This window comes from Melospiza georgiana, chromosome 1 (assembly GCF_028018845.1).
Source record: "Melospiza georgiana isolate bMelGeo1 chromosome 1, bMelGeo1.pri, whole genome shotgun sequence".
In the NCBI taxonomy this organism is placed as follows: domain Eukaryota; kingdom Metazoa; phylum Chordata; class Aves; order Passeriformes; family Passerellidae; genus Melospiza; species Melospiza georgiana.
The window spans coordinates 132,413,158-132,435,198 of NC_080430.1; the positions used below are offsets into that span (position 1 = coordinate 132,413,158).

A 22,041-nucleotide genomic window follows, 5' to 3' on the forward strand; every position below is an offset into this window, starting at 1 on the left:
GCAACTCTGTTGGAATTCAGGTAGCAGGTTTGATTCTAAAAATGACATATTTATTTCAATAAAGAGGGCAGAGATTGATTCATATTTGTTAAGAAACTTGTAGTTCATGATTTAAAGGCATATTGGTATGAAGAAGCCCTGCTTTCCCAGCATTCATAAAAATGAAAAACCTTCATTTTAATACAAAAGTACACTTGAATGTTGGAAGAATATTATAAATTACACAGACTGCGGTGACCTATCACAGCATTTCAAAATTTTGTAAGGTTTCCTCAAGAGCTCTAAACTCTCAGAGGCCCTCAGTATTTCACTTTCAAAGCCCTTTTCTTCCATGCTTCATTTTGAAGCCATTTTAGACCAACAGTGTTGTGCCTGTATTTTTTCACGGTCATGTGGAGAGGGGTTTGTGTATGTTTCGGAATGCAGACATACATGCAGAGAAAGACAATCTCCTGAAGTCTGTGATTCCAGGGGGTGAACAGAGGGAAGAACTGTCTTCTGACTCACAGTGGAGAAGGATGGGCATTTAACCCCACACACTGTCATTCCTTCTGAAGCTCAGAAAGAGCAGAAGAAAGAAAGAGGCTGCTCAGGAGCACATCAGCTCCTCCATCACAACCCTGAGTGCACCGTGCTGGTGGGCGCCCATGGAGCTTGTCAGGGAACAATGTGAAAGAGATGGATATGGAATATGTCACCTAAAGGTGAAAGTGCTCACCCTGACCATAAAGAAGTAGTCAGACATGGGTCTGAATGAAGCTTGCCTCCACCTCAAATTCAAAACTCAGGCTGTTAGCAACTCTCCTCTTACCTTCCTCCTGAGCCTTTCTGTACTCACAAAGAGGAAATTTTCAGTGACTTTTTTCTGGTTAGCTGATAAATTCCCACACAGCTCTTTCTCATTTAATGTCATCTTATTGAACTTTAGAAAGATGCATCATACCTTACAGGAACAGATTCTCACCTTATTAAAATTAAAGAAGTGTAAATACTGGGGAAGAAAAGGAGTCCAATGGTCAGAGCCCTAGCTAGGAATGCACAACCTTTCTCACAACATGCTTTTGCTTTAGATGTCTTCTAAGAGCAAGATAAGCAAAGTTAAATTAAAGGCTCAGTCTATGTCATCTATGAAGGGGATAAAAGGGCTTCCTTTTCCCACAGAAACATTTGGTTATTACCAAATACAAAAGTACTGAGAAGAGCTTTTGTAGCCAGGCATCTCTAAAAACAGTCTTTTGCTTTATGAAGGCAGCAGTGAAGCAGGTGGTTTTAATGTAACTTTTAAAAACTAAGTTTAGTTTCTCAGATAATCCAGCTGACACTCTCTCATTGCTGAGCCTGCTGGCTCTGTGGGTTGTAGTCAACAGTGTTTGAAGCTGAGTTACAACTACCTACAGGCTGAACAAAAAAGAGCTATTAAAATCATTTCACATTAAATTCCTGGGTTTATCCAAAGTAGATTCCAGTAAAGAAAATAGTAATACTTCTTAGCTCTCAATAAATCCATGTTTTTATATTTAAATGTCCTGGTTGCCAGCCGTGATCATGGTCTGTAAAACTTCTTATGTTTTTCTTGAAGCTTCAGGTATAGAAGACAAATAACTATGCAAGAGTTACATATTTCATGTAAAAGTAGTGATGGTTTACTAAGCCCTTGTGGCTGCATGGGAATCACTCATTCCAAAGGATTACAGCTGACAGTCTAAAACCTCAGTGTGTGGAGACCACCCACAGTTAGGAAAACCTGAGCAAGGCAGTCCTGGGATTTCACCCAGATGATCCAGAGGACCAAGTTTGTGCTGCTCTCATTCTGTTGCGTAAATGGTGTAAAGAGCCTTGTTCCATCAGCCCTGGCTCACCCCACGGGCTGCTCGGGCACAGAGCCCCCGGGTGGAACTGAGCAGCTCCATGGTAAAACCTCTGCAAACAGAACTGGCTCTTTTCCAGAGACCCCTTCTTCCCATAGTCCTTCAGTGCCTTCTGCAAAAAGCTTAGCAATCATGTCTTGCACATGTGCATGTAAGCTAAACTACTAAACTACTAAAAAGTGAACCTATGCCTTCCATTCTTTGAGGTTAAAGTCTGTTTATTATTTTCTTTCATGTCGATCTTTGTTTCATTTGGTCTCCTTACCATACAAACCCCATCATGCACTGGGAAATGAATCACTGAACTTCTGCTGCCTTTTAGCTCTTCTCTGTGAGTTTGTAAAGCACTACACTAGATGTTAAGTGTCCTAAATCACAGTTTCTATAGATAAATCAGAATTCCACAGCCGATGTAGACCATGGCATTCTTGAGTCCCAATCAGTCCCTCCACAGTCCAGATCATCACACAGCTGGAGAGCTCAGAACTGGAGATCATTCCTGGGACCACAAGATAAACTGTAGTTTATGATTAACACAGATTCTTTAACAGATAATATGCATAAAATAAAACCAGCGTTTTAGCAATAAATGCAATTTGCAACCACTGCATGCTAGTCCCCTGAGTTTCAAGTCCAAACATCATCAACAGATGAGGACTGCCAAAGGAATTAAAGTAGTAAAATAAAGAGTCAGAAACAGAAAATAAATGCATGATAGTACAGAAATGTTTGCCATGTAAGATCCTTACCGCAGTGTCATTGGTGGTGATGTACACCAGCACATCCGAGTTGTTTCTGCCATTGATGTATCGGTAACAGTTCCACACACAGCTTATCAAGTACCCCTGCAAAGAAAAGGGATTTATTACTCTGTGCAGAAAATAAACCATGCATGCTTTTCTGATAGAGCATTTCCATTCTTTATAAACAGGAACATCAGCATGATAGAAGCATGGGGCAGTCGCTTCCCTGGTTGCAGTGACTGTGAGAATGCCTGGGGGCTCTGTGAGTAATCCAGTGTCATTCCCCATACTGATGGCATTGGGGTTCTTTGGAATTGGGAAGGTTCTGGGGACACCTTATGGTGGCTTTCAATATATAAAGGGAGCTTATTAAATCAATGGATTCCATGTGACTGGAATGGTCTGGGGTCTTGGTATTCTTGCCTGACTAGAGAAAATTGCCGAAGTAAAAGCTTTTATTGACATCTGAAGTTATTTCTGACATTTTAAACATTTTTTAAAATACTGGTTTGTTTTTTTTTTCCCAGTGTAAAAAAAAACCTCCAGTAATAGCAGCAATAAACCTACTGCAAGATCATAAACTTCACTGCTTTTGTTCTTGGAGCTTGGGTAGTGCTGCTTCCTGTCAAACAATTAGTTGTCTCCACTTTTTTAACTGGTTGGGCAGAATAGCCACCACCTCTTTCCTGAGCAGGAGAGATTTTAGTCTGAGTAGCAGAGATGAGCAAAGTGCCTGGAAGGAAGATAAGAGGCAGGAAGATGTGGAGGAGCTGGAGTCAGATCCACAGGATGTCAGTAACACAGCTGGCAGGACCAAAGCAGTTCTCTCTGGAGCTTTCTGCTTCCCATTGTTGGAGGCTAGGGTTTTACTTTTGTTTTCTTTCAAACCAAGACATTCATATAATCACACATGATGGTGATGAGGAGAACTTTGTGTTTTGATAGTGCCCAACTTATATTTTTACTTAATGGGTCTGCACAGAAATTCTTCCATAAACCTAACACATGTAGATTAAACTGCCAGCACTGAATTTGCATGTGTGTCTCACTGAGTGAGTCATACTTTTGTGACTCACTTGCACTGATGGCCTTCCAAAAGCCTCTTATCCCTTTGAGCTGCCCTGTGCTTCCTCTGTCTCCAGAGCTGACACACATGAGCTGTGTTTTTCAGGATGCCACGTGATTCACTCATGGCTTGCTTGCAAATCAGGAAGGTTTTTTTCCACCAGGGCTGGCTAAAATCTGGTAGATTTGCTTCCTCTTTTTTCACAGCACCTTACAGACCCTGGATTGACTTACAGCTGTTGCAGACTTTGACAATAATTTTGGCCATCAAATGGAGAGAGCAAAAGGCTTCTGGAATGAGCTAAATCCCAAGGGAAGATTAGACAGGCTCTGCAGACCAAGCTGTGGGCTGTGCAATCCCACCCCGGGCTACTGAAACAAGTAAAGGCACACACATGGAGAACTGCATCTCTTCCAGAATTAAGTAAAATGTCATTGTTAATTTAAAGTGGTAATAAGTAGTTCAGCAGCTTTCAGTGCTCAGGTACTATAGCCTGGGAAAGGCATAAGAGGCAATGCAGAACAGAGACTGAATATAGTACACTTCTGCGGGGACACAGCCTGTCTATATAAGAAACCCTTTACATTAAGCCTACCTATTTGCAAAACTATTTCTATACCCCTTCTGTCAAAATCCAGAGTGATGGAAGCCCTGTTTTGGATAATACAATCCTCTCAGGGAGAAGCAAGTGGGAGATTTACTTTTTAATGCTTTCATTCCATGTGGTGAATAAAACACACTTAACCCCACAATGAACCTCTACAGCTTTCCCAGCTCTAAACCCTAGCTCTGCATGCACAGGCTGTCTCTCACTGGGTGAGGTATGTTCCTTGAATTAAGGAGGTCATCAGCCAGCTCACACCAAGGAACTGGCCCTGAGACACTGACCAGCATAGGGCAGAGAGTGGCAGCAGCTCAGAGAATGTCCCTGTCCAAGTGCTCTGGCCATGTGCTGCTGGCCTGCAAACCATGACTCACAGAAACTTGTTTTCCTCAACCTGAAACTTTATTTAGCTCATTCCTAATAATTATTTTCTAGCAATACTGCTGCACTGTTAAATGGGGCTCCTGATTCAGTTAGAAATTTACTTTCCTGAAAGACTTGGCTGAGGTTTCTAATACTGCTTTAAAATGTGTGGCTGGACACACAGTATATAAATATATTGATTTTTATCTCAGAAGACTAATGTTCACATTTGAAATGGGCCCTAGATTAAAGGCCTCCCTTGGCCTAATCCCCTGAGTGGATCTCCTGCTTACCACAGCACAGACTGGTGACAGACAGTGACACCTTTTGGGGGAGGCAGCCCCAAGCAGCCACCACCAGAAAGGACAGGTGAGTAAAAAGGCATTGTGTTGAAACAGGCATTGTGCCTATTTCTAGCCAGCTTTTAGTCCTCTCCTTTGGATGGTGGGAAATTACTTGAGACCCTAAGGATCTGAAACTCACACGACTTTGTCACCCTGTCTCTCACTGTTGCAGTTGCAGACTCACCTGTTAAGCTGCATAACAACAGAAATGAACTGCAGACCTGTGCTCATCAGATGCCTGACCAGAAGACTGACCAGCATCTTTGTGGAAATTAGAGGTTGTTGTATTGCGCTGCTTCTTGCAACACAGCAAGGGAAAGTCTGTGCTGATCTGGGTAACCCCTCACTGGCAGCAAGCGCAGGGTGAACGCCACAGACCCAAGAGAGCCCCCTCAGGTTAGTAGCTGCCTGCACTGAATCCCCTTTGACTGCCCAGCTGCTTTGATTTTTCTGTTTACAGAGCTGAGATGGGCTTCAGTCACTGGTGAAAATGAGATAAAGATCTCTACACAAACTGAAATTTATACGAAGATTTCAAATTATGCTAATGGAAGACCAGTTGACCACATGTATTTCCCATGTTGGTGTTACAGAGAGAGAAACAATGGGTTGCTGTGCTGATAAAATCTGGAATTAAATTTATCTTCTCAGCACACTAGAATGTGTATCTTGTGTGTTTAAAAGGGTTGTATAAGAACAACTGCTTAGAACTGAAAGAAATGCTGTAATTGGAAAGAATTAGTATTAAACCAAACCACTGCAACACTTTATATGGCATCTTACAGGGCCAGGACATTGGCTGTTGGCTAACAGTCACACACACTGAGGTATGCCATTTTAAGCAACTGATTCCTGTTTTAGAGACGAGTCTCCCATAACTATCCTGTCATCATCAGTGCTGGGACTTGTCCTAGGCCTTTGTGGAACAGGTGACAGCCTCATGGCTATGTACTGGCATTCCTGGGAGTGGGGACCAGAGCTGGGCTCTTGGGGCTGTGTTCATGGTCCCAGGTGCTGCCCACAGCCCTGCAGGAAGGCAGCAGATGCCAGGTGATGTGTTGCAGGCCTCTCCCCCTGCCAGGAAGAATGCCCTTGGACTGAGGGCATTCAACCAAATCTCTCAGGGAGAACACAGAACTTCATTCTTATCTTTTCCCATCTGCTGAGGACACCAGGACATGCAGAGTGGTCTCACCTCTGGGCTCAGTACCTTGGAGATGCAGCTTACAGGCATATTATGAGAACACATCACACTGGCAGCTACCTCTTCCTACCTACTGTTCAGAAAGAGAAATGCCAAGGAACAGCCCATACTCTGAAGCTGCAGAGTGCTTGGGGCAGCCTGGGGAAAGGTTTAATCTGGCTCATTGAAGCCTCAATTGTCCTGTCTCAGAATCTGGGAGAGCTGAGAGGACATGACTCAAAAGTCCAAACCAACTGCAGAGGACACAACTCAAAAGTCACTGTGTAGGCTATATGCAACTTGAAGTCCTGTGTATACAAATGCACATATAAATACATTTGTGCTGATGGATGTCCTTCCTCAGCCAGAAATGAAGCATCTATGTTTCATGGTATGCAACTCCAGTTCAGTTTCTAGACAAATACAGTGAATGGAATAATGTACTTTGGTCTACTCTGAAAAGCGTTCTGTGTGAAACCACCTGAAATTCCCATTAGGTGCTTCAGATGCAAGTAAATTATAAGGACTAAAAAGGCAAATGCTTGTGTGTGGTTAGCTTTCTTACCACCCTCTCATGTTCACAAACCCATGACTGCAAAACACAAACCCAGCATCTAATACTGCATAATCTTGCTTTCTGCTCAGCAGTGTTCTTCTCTGAGTGTAGCTTCACCCAAACCAAAAGTGTCATAATACCAAATACTTCTGAGGAATTAGGTGATTCTGTTTAGTATTTCCTGCCAGTTGAATGCAGCTTTTCCTACTGTAGTTTTTCCTAGGTCACAATGTTTTGGTTCCTCTCCCTATTTCTAGTTGAACTCCAGAGGGAGAGGAGGCATATTTTTTTATACACAGTACCTTTCCAGTTTCAATACATAAATGTGGTACCATCTGTTAAGTCTATCAGAGATGAAATGTGATGCATCTGTGTGTGTTCAGCTTTTATTTGATGGAGCAGATTCTGTAAATCTGCATAGCAGCTCTTCTGGAAACATAAGAAATTCAAATGAAAATGCTAACTGAACTTTAGCATATGTTTCTGTGTAAGTCACATATTTTGTGACTCATTTATATGATAATACATTGCTAGAATGAGCATTATATAAGCCACATACACTCTTGGAAAAAACATGTTTTACCGCTTAAAAACAAAATGAGTCTTTGGCACTATTAATTTCTTAGGTTTCTTGTCTCTGTAGTAAGCATTTATGCCATTCCAATTTTAGTTGCCTTTTTTTTTTAAATAAGCTTGAAGCTTTATTTACATACTTAGTCAATGAAACACCAGACCCACATGGGGTAAAATCAAGCTGTTGGTTGCATCACAGAGCACATTCCCTGTGGAACCTCAAAAATCTATGGATTTATTAAATTCACACATATTTCTTAGAAGTGCAAATAAAATCAGCTGTATGGTTGTGAACATATAAGGCCAGAAAGCTGAACTCTATTGCTAAATCACAGCAGAGGAGTGAGAACAGCTTCCAACAGCACTTTAATACACCCTAGCTGTTGGGTTTCTTTCCCCAATTTTTAAGTAGCTTCAATAACCTCATCTACCTCTTTTGCCACAGTAACGTTCCCTGTATATGTCATATGCATTGTCTGGAAGCAGCACCTTTGGTGTCACTGTGACTCTTTGGGACTTCTCTAATCTAATGCAAAACTACTTTGCAGAGAGAGCAAGACTAATCTGAAATAAAGTCCCACACAAGAAATACAAAACCAGCAGCACTGTGCTGTGAGAAACTCATAGAAGGCTGCAAGAAAAGGGCAAACACACCAGCATATTTTACAAGAGATCCAGTGCTCAGGGTACTAGTAGGAGCCACAGGTGATTGTTTTTCCTACATTAATTTGTCTGATCTTATTCTGAGCTCCTTTTGAACTTCTGACCCACAGCAGGATGAGTCTGCTGCACTGGACAGTCAACCTGGATGTGGTGGTTTCACATGAGCCCTTTCCAGCTGCTCTGGGAATTCTACATCTCCTCTTTGCCTGGTACCTGCCACCTGCAGGCCTCTCACCCACTAGGTTTGCAAATAAATTCTCATTCCCTGTGTCCTTCTGTTGCCAAGTCTGACAGTTCTTTATGGTGCTCTTCCCAGGAGAGATTCCTTTGATTTATTTACCTGCTCTACAGAATTCTTTCTGAGACAGGGCACCCACCAGAAGGGAAATCATGCTTCCAGAGATGGTGGGCATCAGAACTCGCTAAGAAATTACACAATTTATATTTTTGGTTTTTCCATTCCTTTCTTAATATTCTTAGCTTTTGATTTACTTGTTTGACCAGAAATGAGCTAAGTTAATATTTTCATGGGTCTATCTGTAACAGCTACAAGGTCCCTTTTATAGTGGTCATTCTTACTTCAGAGCCCACAGCAGTGTTTGTGAAACAAAAGCATCCTTCCTCAGTGCCCACTACTTAGAATTTTTTACCACTGAGTTTCTCTACCATTTCCTTGTTCAGTCAGTCCATCCCATGAGATTCTCCTGCGAAGATTTCTTGACTAATTATTTTCCCCATTTTGAATGACACTGCAAGAAAACGTTGCTAGAGTTCCTTCGCCTTCCCAGATCTCTTATGAATGCACTGAACTGCATGGGTCACAGTGTTGGAACGACTGATAATTTATCTTTATTCCCTAGCTACAGTCAGTGATGTGACCTTTTCTCTTCTCCCTACACATTTTAGGGTGATTTTTAAAGGTTTTCAAAGACACGCTGCCAAACACATTCTGAGAAAACAAGAAGTCTGTTTCAACAGGTTCTCCCTTGTCCACTGCTTCAAAGGATTCTTAAGCCATGAGTTCCTCCTACAAGAATCACACTTCCCCATTGTGGACTACATGTCCTTGTGTTTGCCTTTGAGATTTTTCACAACTTTTTCACATGTCTATAACCCTGTTTCCTATAGGTATCAGGCTGCTGGGGTTGTAGTTACCCAGAACTCTTCTAAAGACAGACTCCCAGCAAGGGACATTCCACCCATGACCAGAAGTGGACTTTATACACAGCAGTGCACTTACCTTAAAAGCCAAAATAATACTTATGAAAAGGAGGATAATCACAACCAGACATGTAGGGTTCACAGACATAATCTCTTCCTTGTAGGGAAAATTGTTGGGCTGTGTAAGCAAAAACAAGCAAAACACTGTGAGTCAATCTCAGAAGTCATTTAAGAGCCATTCAACTAGAGCACTCTATAATTAACAGCTTACAAAGCTTTCTGTGATCCACTAAATCTGGAGCTCTCCCCACCAACAACCAGTTTCAGTAAGTGTGGCTACAGCAGGCACTGTGAACACTCAGCTGCCAAAGGCTCCCTGGAGGGCTCAGGGATTTGCTTGTTGCTTTGGATGTGGTGTGGGCTCTCTCTTCCTCTGTGCACACTGGGTTTGTATCTGACACAAACTAGCAGAAGTCTGAGAGCTTTGCAGCAGGAAATCTTCCACCATGGGAAATGGCAAGCAAATCTCATACTCACTGAGTAATCATTACACTGACACTGGTTGCCAAAGAACAATGGCAGCTCTTTCCAGAATATCAAAGCAGGAAAAACTGGACAGCATAATCCTTTCACCTAATATTTTATGACATTTCAAAATACCTTGAGTCTATTCTACTCCATCTTATTTTGGCTAAATTTGAAGTACTTCGGTAGGAGCACGTGTTAGTGCTGCCAAGTGTGTGCCCCATGGAGTCATGGGTCCTACACGGGGCCACCTCATGATTTCAAGTTGAAATGTGGAAATCTGCCCCAGGCCCTTCTCTTACCACATACATGAAATAGAAGTGACAAAATGAATCTTCCTGTTTAGCACAGGCTCTAGTGATTTAGAGCTGTGAAACACTTTAGGATCAGTGACTGAAAAACAGCTCCTAAAAATGTTTTACTGTATTTTTTTATTGCTTAAAATTCCAAGCCCTTTGAAAAGAATGTTCCAAATAATTCTGAAATACTGCAAGATACAAGTTCCTGTTTCAGTTAGAATAAACCATTGTTCACAGACAGAGCTGTTCTCCACAAAAGATAACTCCACTGCAACAGTAGCTCATTATATCTGAATGCAATAGTTCCTTCCACAACTCCCTGTTCCCTTACAGGTCTAATTACTTAACCAGGCCAGCTCTGCATCCTTGTCAGGACAATTAACCAGACCGAGCTACAACTGTATTCTTGGCAATGATGGTGTAAATCCAGAGTAACCCCTTAATAACCCTTATTCCAGCACTCAGCCCAGTGCACCAGGAAATTATCTTTTTTTTGGACAGCTGCTACTGAGAATAGCTCTTTATTTAGCACTTCCATGAACTGTTCAGAGTGGTTAACATCAACAGCAGCTGTAACCATTTGCAGCTAGATGTTACATAAGCACATTTTCCACTTCTTGACAGCAATGTTTCTGTTCCTCTGCTGAATTCCATGGCTGAAGTTTTTATCATGTTATCTTCTTTGTTGAGGTAGAGCTTTTGTAGGGAACTAGCTTGCTATAATTCAATAAGTTACTGCTTTTTTTTTCCCACAGAAGGTTATTCTAAATATAGTGGATGCAGTCACCCAGAGACCAAGAAAGCAAGAGTATATGCAAAGAAACAATGCACTTAAAAATTAAACAAAAACTTTATATGCATAAAATTTAAGTATTAATGCCCCAACCTGCCCTCCTGTTTGCAGAAGAGACACCATAAGTTAGGAAGGTAGAAAGTCCAGTCAGTTAAGGACAGTTACAGTAAATCTGTATCCAAATGATTTTTTCAGTACTGATCTACCATTAAAAAAACAGTCAAAATAGTTTGTGAATATAATAAAAAATTCCTATTAAGACTTTGGTTCTCAAAGAAGAACCTGGTTTTTGGGAACCAGTCACTGGTCAAAGACTGGATGACTGCATGCTGTGTTTTTGGCCATAATCTAATGGCTGTTTCTAAACATCAGCTCAAAAGGGCTTTGCACGGGGGCGAGAGGAGGGCAGGGAAATGACCAAGAAATTTTCCTGCTTGAAAATCAGGAACATCTGCTGGAGCCATGATCGCTGGTCAAGTCTGGGCCATGGTGTTCTTCCCTTATACCAGCACCAGTGTTTCATCAAATATTTCAGCAAAGCCAGGAGAGCACATGAGGAACAAACACTGAGGTTTGTCCCCTTCAGGCTCAGCTTTCTGACTCTCTGTCCTGAGAGATGAAGAGATGAGAGGTGTAGGCAGCCCCAGCAAGGCAGGTGGGTGCTGCACCCATGCCATGGTCATCCCCACACACAGGTGCCAGGGATCTTGGTGCAGGATGTGAAAATGAAAGTCAGTCTCTTCTGGGGCTTCCAGGCTTCCTATGTGGGAGACAAAGCTTTCAGTTCTCTGATGGATAGCCCAGGAGCACTGGGTCAGCATGGAAGAAACCACTTTGCCTTTTTTTCTAACTGGGCTGGGCCGGCCTATGAGCAGTCTGATCTTAAATCCCAGCTACAAACCCCTCCAGTGCTGTAGGAAAACCAATTTATGATACCTGAACCTTTGGCAAAGAATCAGGAAAGATGGTAGGAAGCATCTCAGGGGCTCCAGTCTCACATGGTACAGGGACCACACTGGAACTGGTGCCATTAGGCAGCCCTTGGGGTCCCATCCCATGGCTGCAACTGTTCCCAAAATCTCATGAATTCCCACAGAAAAACAGGTACCAAGAGTGGTTCAGATGAATCAGACCACTGGTCTTCACTGACTGCAATGATGAATTTAAATATTGATGAGGATACATGAGGTGGGAAAAGAAATTCTGCTCCTGTCTTGGGAGTTTGCTCTCCTGTGGGAAGACCAATAGCTGAAATCCTGCTGCTGAGAAGATTCCAGCACCAGGCTCGGTGCTGAAACTTCTGGAAAAAGATCAGTGTCAGATGTTGTGCAAGGCTTGATGAAGCTGTGACTGAAATACATCTGGGTGGGAAAAACTAAGCCTATCATTGGAAATACAGGAGTGACTTTGGAGCAGAACATGATGAAATTTTCTATACAAACAAAAGGTAATTGCAATGGTGTTGCACTGGCAAGTTAAAGTTGTAATTAAAGTGTCATTTATAACCTTGTCATGGATATGGAGAGGGCTGTGTGCATAATAATATACCTGATACACTTCTAATTAAAAAAAAATACTGCTTATGCATATCAAAGCCCTATTAGACACTTTAAAAGACTCAAAAATGTCCATGGAAAGTACATTTCTGCTGCATTGGTATCATACAAATGCACAAAAAGAATAAAATGACAAAGGCTAAAGCCATTTCTCATTTCCTCAGCCTGCTGGCATGACCTTTCATGTCTTACTTCCCCTTGGATAACAAAAAATCCACTTTAAAATACAGTGTGTGGATTGTCATTCCAAGTTACAATCCTACAAGTATTGAAACTTACAACATTGAAAGAAAACAGCAATGTCTCTGTAGAATTTGTAAAGCTCTGCTATGAAGTTAGTGGTACTTCTTTGGAATTATAAAATGGCATTAAAAAAGTCAGAAAGGATATTTTGGTTTTAAGCTTTAATTTATAGGGAAAATTTCTTTAGGTTATTCTCTTTTATGTCCTCTAGACATTTCTCCATAAATTTAAAAGCATGACTGATACCACCTGAATTGTTAGGCAGCAGCATTGTAGGCAGTCCCACAGTAAAGTTACTTAATATACTTTGAAATTTTGTTTAGATGAACTGTCATAGTCCTGCATTTTGATTAGAAAAAAGTTTGCATAACTCAGTTGCAGACCAGCCTGTTCTGCACCTGTGCTTCAATCATTTCATATGCTGTTATCAGATGACAGAAGATGAAGTGTTTAATTGGAAGGCTTTAAAATGCCAATATATCAAAGATTTAGTGGGGTTAAACAAAAGAAATGTGCTTTAGGTCAAACTGCTTTAGACCTCTGCTTAGAGCAAGAACTAAATGATTTTTATTTTACATATGTTGAATTTGCTGTATGCAAAAGTTTTTGCTTTTTACATGACAATGATAATGACCAAAATATCCAGTGTAACTCTTAGAAACTTTGATCACATGATCACCACAAAACTTACTAAATTCAAAACTTGTAACATTGACTGATTTTACATGACCCTTCAGGCTAAGATGCTCCTGCAATCCATGGCAATTGTCGCACACCTGAGTGCAGCTGGGTATCAAAAGGCAACAAGAAGTTTCCAAAGAAGAAGCCAGTACAGACTGATGTTACCAAACACCCTGCGAGCACTACTGCAACACTTTCAGCTGTGGCCCTGACCAGCTCATTGATATGTGATCGTCATCTTGCTAACAGTACACGGAGAGTTTCACAGCAGCTGTAACTCATCACCCACACGCTGACATCTGGCAGATGTAAAAGTAACCATAGTATGATACCAAAGTAACTATATAACAATACCAGATAGTAGTAAAGTAGAAATGGTTAAAGAAACAGGGTTTTTCTCACCTTAGAGCAAACAAAAAGTTCTTCTGAGACTGCTAAATGTATTCTGTTACCAAATGCAAACTTTCTTCCAGATATTCCATAATGGATTTGAAGAACAGTTGGGATTTTTCATTTACCTTATGGAGCTGTGCCCCCTAAAATACCATTTCCCCAGTGCAAAGTGGTTTTAGAGGAACAGAAACTGTAAGAATGCCAGGAAGAAACACAATCCTTGTTCCTGCCTACCCTGGCAGACCACTGCAAAGGGGTGAGGGCAAGACAACCCCAGGCCTTGGGGTTTGCAAACCATCAGGAGGGATCACACCCGAATGGCCCTGCATTCATGGTGTAATTGATTTTCACCTTGTCCCATATCTGAGTATCTGGTAAGGGTGGATGTGCCCTTCACATCTCCCCTCTGGTCCTGCCCACTCAGACAGATGTACCTACTCTGAACCAAATGTAACAACCTTATGCCAACAGATGCAGCCCTTCCAGGTAAAGGGACAAGGGCCTCCAGTTGAGCCACATCACCCAAGACACAGGAGGCATAATCAGCTTCAAAGCAGATGCAGAACAGTTTCAAAACTTTTTTGAACAGGTGACATTAACTGTTCAAAATTCATCACAGCTCTTGGTAGTTTTTCCCCATCACTAATCTTCAGCATAAATGATAAAACACAAACTAATCCTTGTTTCTAAATGAACTTAACTTGAACTAGCTTCCAGCCGCTCATTAGCATTATGCCTTACATCTAATTTAAACAGCATTTTAATACCTCATTATTTTGCATATGAAAGCTCTAATGGCACTACCTCTTGGTCTTCTTTCTCAGTAAATGAAGCAGGAAAAGCTGATTGTCTCTCATCATACTACAAAATATCCAGCTTTTATATAGTTTATTCAAAGGGACTTTTCTGTATGTTCTCTGACTTGCAAGCATTGTTTTCTTACAATCAGTCTCCAAAAATAGATGAAGGAAATCCACACTACCAACAGAGAAGGGAAGCCTCCTCTCCCTTACTATTAATTGCTCTTTTTTCTGTCCACAAATCCCAAGAGCAATTTTTGCAAACAGCAAAACAACCTAGGGACTCTAGTTTTGGCATGTAAATCCCTAGGCTGCTTACAGGGTCACTGCATCCCAGGCACAGTTGTCAAACTGTATGCTCATCTGTATTGCTCAGGCCTTTACATTCCTTGGCATTAATCTCTGTAGCAACTGAGATTGGTGGCTGAACTCAAGTTCTCAGGCAGTCCAGCTCAGTGTCAGCCACGGGTTTCATGAGAAGTGAATCTGCAGGGAAAAGTCACAAGTGCTGCCACTGGGAGATGCAGAGCTGTGCTCACTCTGGGCAATGCAGGGGAGGGGCTTCCAGAGGATGACACAGAACAGCCAGATTATATTCCTGCTCACAGCCTCCCACCAAAGGACTCAATCCCTCCTGACAATGAGCCTGGAGAAGCTCTCCCACGGCTGACATCAGCTTTTGTGAAGTGCCTCTTGGGGTCCAACATTATTAATGGAAGTCAGGAGGAGCATGAAATCTACTGCTGATTGCTGGAGACCTTCCTCTACTGAAAACAGAAACTCACTGGCAGATGGTCAGCTTGACCACAGCCCCTGTGCAGTGTGCCAGCAACCCTCTCCTAATCCATGTGATACATCCTGTATTGATCTGGTGCTTTATTGTTGCTCTGAGCATCATGCTGCAAAGCCAAACATCTCATCAAGCCCATTATGCCCCTGCCCATCTTTATTGATGGAGTCAGTAATCTTGTCAGTGAAGGAAAATGAGCTTGCCTGCAGGACTGATTTCCCATGAAACTGTGCTGGCAGTCATTAATAAATTTTTTCTGGTCTAATCCATTATCAATTGACTGTCCTCTCAGCCCCAGCCCTTCTGTTAATATTCTGCTTGGTAGCAATGTCAGGCTAATCAGCCTATAATTATCCTGGAAATCCCCCTTGCCCTTTGGAGCACTGACAGTTTGGCACTCCTGAAGACCTGTGGCATTTCATTATCAGTCCAGAATATGATTTACAACAGCAAGACAAAGATTTGTGCAACCAAAGATTCAGCACTCCAGAGCAGCAGTACAGATCAGAGTGCTGTGCTGCACCAAATCCCTTCCAAAACCTGCTCTTTCTATTTCTGCTACAGAAGGACCTGTTATTTTTTTTATCTGCAAGGAAATAAAGGGATTTTTAGCACACATTTCAAGAGGAACAGCTGGTCTTTGCCCTTCCAGTGAGTCACCTCCAAATGCAGCACCAGATTTTCAGCAGAACAGCAGAGGCTTTTAAGTGAACATTGACCAGCCTGTTTTTGTCCCCATCCAGTTCTTGCATAGTGACCAAGACTGAGTAAAATCTGGTTACAACTCATGCTCTGGGAGGGGGGAGAGCTCTGCAGCCACACAGATGCTCGTGCTGCCAGAAGAGCAGGGCTGGCACCCATGCAGCAACAAGGGTCTGTAGGCAAAGGACAAGCAGCAAGGCTCCAGAAGTGGCAGTGCCAGCTGTAGCACTCCCAAACCATGGCTGTAATTTGCTCTTTTCCACTCATATCTCTGAGAACCTTCTGATTTATGCCTCTGCTTCTCTTCCAATGCAACATCAGCTGTGAATGCAGGTGGGTGTTAAGTAAGATGAAGGATAACAGGCTCCTGATACATCCCAGCTCTCACTGGCATGACACATTGCCTCTTGCTGCAGATTTGTGTGGCTACTTATCTGCCTGCTGGTTCTCATTACCTGTTATTTATACTGGCCAGCTTTCCATCCACACTACAAAGTTCACAGCCAAGCTAATCTGTATTCAGGCTCTCAAGGCAGATTTTCAGAGACATTTGCAGCACTGGCTTCTCCAGAGCTCTGTGACTCCATGTGAACCCTGCTGGATGTGGGATGTGTTCCTGTGATGAGACAGAGGCTGGTGGGCTCTTGTCTTTGCTTTTGGGGGTGGTGATCATACCTTGCACACTTATGCAATACTGGCCATAGATGTTTTTCAAGGCAGAATGAGAAGGGAGACTCTAAATATCCCTAGGACAGAATCCAAAATATTTTCTAGCAAAACCAAACCTACACTCAATCAAACTCCTGCCTAATTAAATGTGTTATAGCTACCAAATAAATTAAAAGGAGCAATAAAATATCCTTGAAAGAGTACCAAAAATAAGCCATATATGAATACAATAACTCTGAATGCAAAAGCAATTATTCATCATCCAAGTCTTGCAATATGAGTCTCACTCTAAATGAATGGTGCTAGAGCTTTCATATCATTGCAAAACTTCTGAGCTTTTCACAAATATTGTAGTAAGTTACTAATGTAGCCTTGCAAGGATGCTGAATTCAGTCTGGCAAGGACTGAAAGAACTTCTCAAGGACTGTATGAGAAGGATACCACTGGCCAGAAATACAGGACAGAAACTCCACCGTATAGAGGTTTTTCCCCCCAAAGCCCCCAGAGGTCTGTGAAGATGAAGTGATTTACCAGCTGGCGGAGGTAGTCCTGAATTGTGCTGGGATAGACGAGCACGCTGATGGCAACCAACGTGTTGAGGGCAAAGTCAAAGATCTGGTAACAGAAGAAAGGGATGATCCAAGCTGCATGTTGCTAAAAAGGAAATAAATTAGAAACTCATCAGCCATAAGTTAAAATAGAGGAATATGTCTTTCTAGAGGAATCTAAGAAATATTTGACATTATGGAGTATTAAATCAGCTAAACGAAATATGACATTCAGCCAAGAGGTTTGGCCAAGGCAATTTGGCAGCTTTACCGCAGTCATATGTGCAGTGCAACTCCCACAACTCGCTGCATTAGGAGATTCAGAAACCACACAATACTTTTCCTTTCTAATTAATAGGATTAATGTTGGAACAAACCACAAGCTTGGGAGGTGAATGGGAAGAATTCCCTTAACTTTGATAGGTACAAGATTCAGTTCTCTCAATTCACCATTTGCCCAGAGCTCACTCATATTTGAAACTGCAGACAATCAACACAACTGCAGCAGGGGGCCCTGGGGTACCACTGATCCAAGCGATCACTTCTGCTGCCTCTTCAACTTCTTTTCCCTCTCCCAATTTTCAGCTAAGCAAGTAAAAAAGCAATTGTTAGAAAAGAGTTTTCTTAATTTTGTTTCTATGGAGTTGTGTGGTTCACTTTATTCGTGTCTCCCCAAACGTAATGAATTATCAAATGTAATGAATTACCTTATATGCACCATATGTAGCCATTGCACAGATCAGAATCATGAGGAGAGAAATTGCAGTGGCAATGCACATATCTGGAAAAGAGACATGACACATCAATGATTGAAGGCAAATTCAGAGCTTGGTTCAGTTATTTTACCACCTCCTTTGTGCAGAGCATCTCAAATGCAGGGTGGAGATGGAGTCAGGCGCATTGTTCGGGCATTGCTGGAGGAAATCTCTGGCTTTTGTGGGGAACCTCCTAAATACAAGAAGCACAGACAGTGCTTCTATCTGTTCAAGTGCTGACACTGTGCAAACCACTACAGCCTCTATAAGACCATGGAGATGAATGGTCTGGTTTTACTATGGATTTTCAAAACTCAGGAGCAGTTTTGACAGGACTGTTTTACTCGTGGTGCTGATATCTGTAGTGAGAATGTGTCTGCTTTTCTGCATTCCAGATTGCTTCCTCACCAACAGCTGCTGCATACCATTGCTCATATATCTCTATACTGTAAAAGGAGCAAAACTGGCAGATAAAGTCATCTTAGCAGAAGTAACATCTTGAAAAATTTCATTTCAACCAATAATACTACAGAGATGTATTTATTAGTGGAAATGTATAATTGTCAGGAAAGGTAAAGCATAAAGGAAGGAAAACATTCTATTTTTTAAAGCTTTGATTGGACAAATTACAAGACTCCTATCTTTTTATTCTACTGCTGACCAGCTTTCAATTAACTCTTTATTCGATTTAAGAAGTTCCTAAGCCATGAACAGTTGGAAGGAGATCCTGGGGAAAAAAATCACGTTTGGTCTTTTCATATGCACATCCCTAGGTAACATTACAGATCACTGTCAGGAGATCAGAAGTGAATTTCTGAACTTGACCTTACAATGAGTTTGGGAGTGCATGGAACATTGTGCTTATTTTCTGAGGTTAAGCCAGTGCACAAAGAGGACGTGAGGTATATAGGACATGGCTTTAGAGATCCCACTCTGTTGGTATCTGTGAGGTCCATCCTGTTCACATTGCCGTCACCAGGAGTGTTTAAACTACCTGCCTCAATGAGGTACATGGAGGAGCTCTGAGATGCACAGACACACCACAGTGTTCAGGATGTTCACTACCCTGACTTTGGAACCATTCAAAGTGTAAAGATGGCATCATTTCACCACAGAACTGCCACAACATCTAACTCTAGCACATGATGAGGGGCATGGAACAGTCCTCAACTCAACTCCCTGGACGCAACAAAATCAGATCCTGGGTACGTGGCCTGGAGCCTTCAGCCAAGTCTCTGAAGGGATGTGGCAGCTGTGGACAGGTCTCACCTGCCACCAGCAGGAAGCAGTGCAGGCTCAGCCAGGTGATGCCTGAGGAGGAAGGATAGGCACCAAGTCTGATCTGTCATTATTTCCAGCCTACCAGAATGATCATCCATGTAGAGAACAAAGACCCAGTCCTTGATCCTCCTGTGCCTGAGGGAGCACAAACTTTGCCCTAGATGGCACCAATCCAGATTTCTGCATGCAGAGAGGAACCTGAGACCTGTGAAGCTGGAGGGAAAATGAGCAAGAGGAGACTGCTGCTGGCAGGTGAGGACATGTCCAGAGCTGCTTGTGTTCTCTGGCTCCTTGGGCACTGCACCTACCAACAGCAGGATTAAGGACTTCAGAACCCAGGTTTCCCCTTTTCCAGAGCACTGCCTGTGTCCTAGATTTCAGGATTCTTGTTCTCTCTCTTTTGCCCCCAGAGTTTGTCCTTGTGATTGCATAGGAACTCAAATGCCGCAGAAAAAGTCCTATGGCAGGTACTTCCTAATTAAATGGATTAAATTTGAAGGACAAAGTGCCCTTTCCTGGCACTTGGAGGAGCACATTCAAACCACTGTGGTCTGATGAGGCCCTGGAGCACAGATCCTTTCTCACAGTAGAAATGCCTGAATCTCTGTCTTATTGTCAGAATCAGCAGGTGTCACCCAGGAGAGGGGCCTGCACTCAGCAGCAAGTTTAGCTCACCCTGGTGCTCCCTGCTGCCTCCACAGTGGCTTCCTCCAGCTCAGCTCATGGGTGCTACACGATGCCACGGGGAGGCAGCTGGGCCCCCTGCTCATCATTCAGCAGGGAATGACACCTCAGTCATTCCAAACTGCTCTTCAAAGGCACCTCCTTCTCCTCTTAGAATGTGTAGGGACTCTAGACAACCAGTGCAGTATTTGAGCTGCATTACCTCGAGCAGTTTCTAGGTTTTCAGGAGCTGTAAAGGCTGTGCTGTGCCTGTTAGAAGTGATCTGAATTCTGCCCTCAAGAGGAAGAAGTATCCACAAAATATACCTCTACTAATAAAATATATACCTCTACTGCAGCCTCTAAGGACACTTCTGGTTGTGTGGCCTTTTACTCTGGCTGCCTACATACATCTTGTGAAATCAAAATTAGTACACTTAAGGTAATGAAAGAAAAGAAGTGAAAATTGCTGCTGTAGCCACTAACCTCAATTGAACCTCTTGTAAAAGAGGCTCATGGATCACTATTTTGATTCTGACCATCAGTTTGGAGGCATTGCTTATGCATTTGTTCTTGATCCCAACCACCTCCTTCCTGCACCTGGGGGGAAGCTGCTGCCATTGTCATTTGCAGCAGATGCAGGAGTCACAGGTTCCACTTTGCTGGTGACTGTGGCAGCTCTGGTTCAGAGCCAGAGCCCAGCAAACTGTGAGGAGCTTGACATTGAAGATCTGGTCTGCACACTCCTGCTCCCTGTCTCCAGTGTCTCCCTAACCGTGCTCCACCATGCCAAGTCCTAGTTGGCTCAAGCTAGTTCTTTCTCATTTAAGGCTTCATTGGGTTTTTTGAGCTGTGTCAGCTTCAATTAATCAGAGTGAAACTAGATATGCAGCACATTAAATGAGAAACTGACAGGGGTGTGTGATTTTTTTCCAGCCATGCTGTGCTTTCTATGGCTAGAAGGGCTGCACTTGCATTGCTGAAGGGGTTATCCAGCCTGTTTGTCCTAGATGGCTTTCTGAGTTTTCTCCTTGGGTTTAAAGAAACCAACTGAGTTTTTTAATTCTTATACCTTGCAGTGACATCCTACTTTCCTGCCTCTCTGGAGAGAAGCTGCTGCTGGGGCTGGGCAGAGCTGCTGCCATGGGGTGCACAGCAAGCTGCAGCTCAAGCTCCCTCAAATCACCTCAGAAGTATTTCCTTGTCTTCCTCTCTGCTCTTGCAGAGGTGGGTGCTGCAGGGACAGGGAGGAGCAGCCAGCAAGGGCAGTCCCTGGGTGCGGAGTGATGAAGATCTCAAATCCCCATCACCTGCCCCAGCCCTGGAGTTAATCACTGGCCCTCAGCTTTGAGAGCAGGGACCAGAAAGCTGCAGATCAGCAGCCTGCAGCCCTCCCTCAGTCCACTCTCCCAGCCTTATTTATCCAAGAGCCTCCTGACTGCCAGCTGAGGATTACTGCCTTGCTCTGCCCTGCAGGCTGCTTGTGCAAGCTTGATGCCCCTGCTGCCAGCCACCAGGCAGCCCCTGGGTCACAACCTGCACAGCAGCAGCATTTTCTCCCTGGGAAAGAGAGGTGGACAATGAGAAGGAAAGAATATTCTGCACCTTTGAGCCCAGCACATTTACTCTAGAGTATAAAATTAGAGGGGAAGATGCTGCCCTGAATATCTTATACTGGGAAGGGATTTAGTTTTTTGCCTCTCCCTATATCTGGGACTAGTACTGTATAAGAGGTGCTGATGGACTGGGACAGGAATGTACCTACTCCACCACTTCCTTTTATCCCCCAGCAGAAGTCCAACCATGCTGTCTGTAGATTTCTTTATAAAGTTTTTCTATTTGAAGTAATATTTTCAAGTTCTGGGTGCATGTTATATTCATCAGAGAGATCATCACATTATTGTCCCCTGTCCTGAGATGTCTGCCTGTCTTGTCTGCCCATCCCAGGGCAGGGACATGGGCAGATTTTGACCTAAGTTGCTGATATCAGTGTCAAAGTTTCCCTCAGTTTCTGTAGGTCATGCAGAGGATTTCAGTCCTTGCTGTCATGTGGCCTGTGAAGTATCACACACACATCTCTGACACTATGACAGCAGTAAATAAAACCAAGCAACACCCACTGCTTGTTTGGGCTGTTGACATGTCAGGATGATGATCTGTGTGTCTGGAGAAGCTGAGCAGAAGGCTCAGGCAAAACCCTCTGGGAAGTCAAAATGAAT

At 42.9% G+C, this 22,041-nt stretch overlaps 1 protein-coding gene across 1 annotated transcript in view; it reads right to left on the reverse strand.

Moving 5' to 3' along the window:
- Positions 1 to 22,041, reverse strand: part of LAPTM4B (lysosomal protein transmembrane 4 beta) — a 59,165-nt gene that overhangs the window by 16,468 nt on the left and 20,656 nt on the right. Inside the window, exons 3-6 of the mRNA XM_058024577.1 lie at positions 17,831 to 17,904; positions 17,107 to 17,229; positions 9,204 to 9,302; positions 2,618 to 2,713 (exon numbers count right to left, since the gene is read on the reverse strand). Coding sequence (XP_057880560.1) covers positions 2,618 to 2,713; positions 9,204 to 9,302; positions 17,107 to 17,229; positions 17,831 to 17,904 — 392 coding nt within the window. The remainder of the gene's footprint in view (positions 1 to 2,617; positions 2,714 to 9,203; positions 9,303 to 17,106; positions 17,230 to 17,830; positions 17,905 to 22,041) is intronic.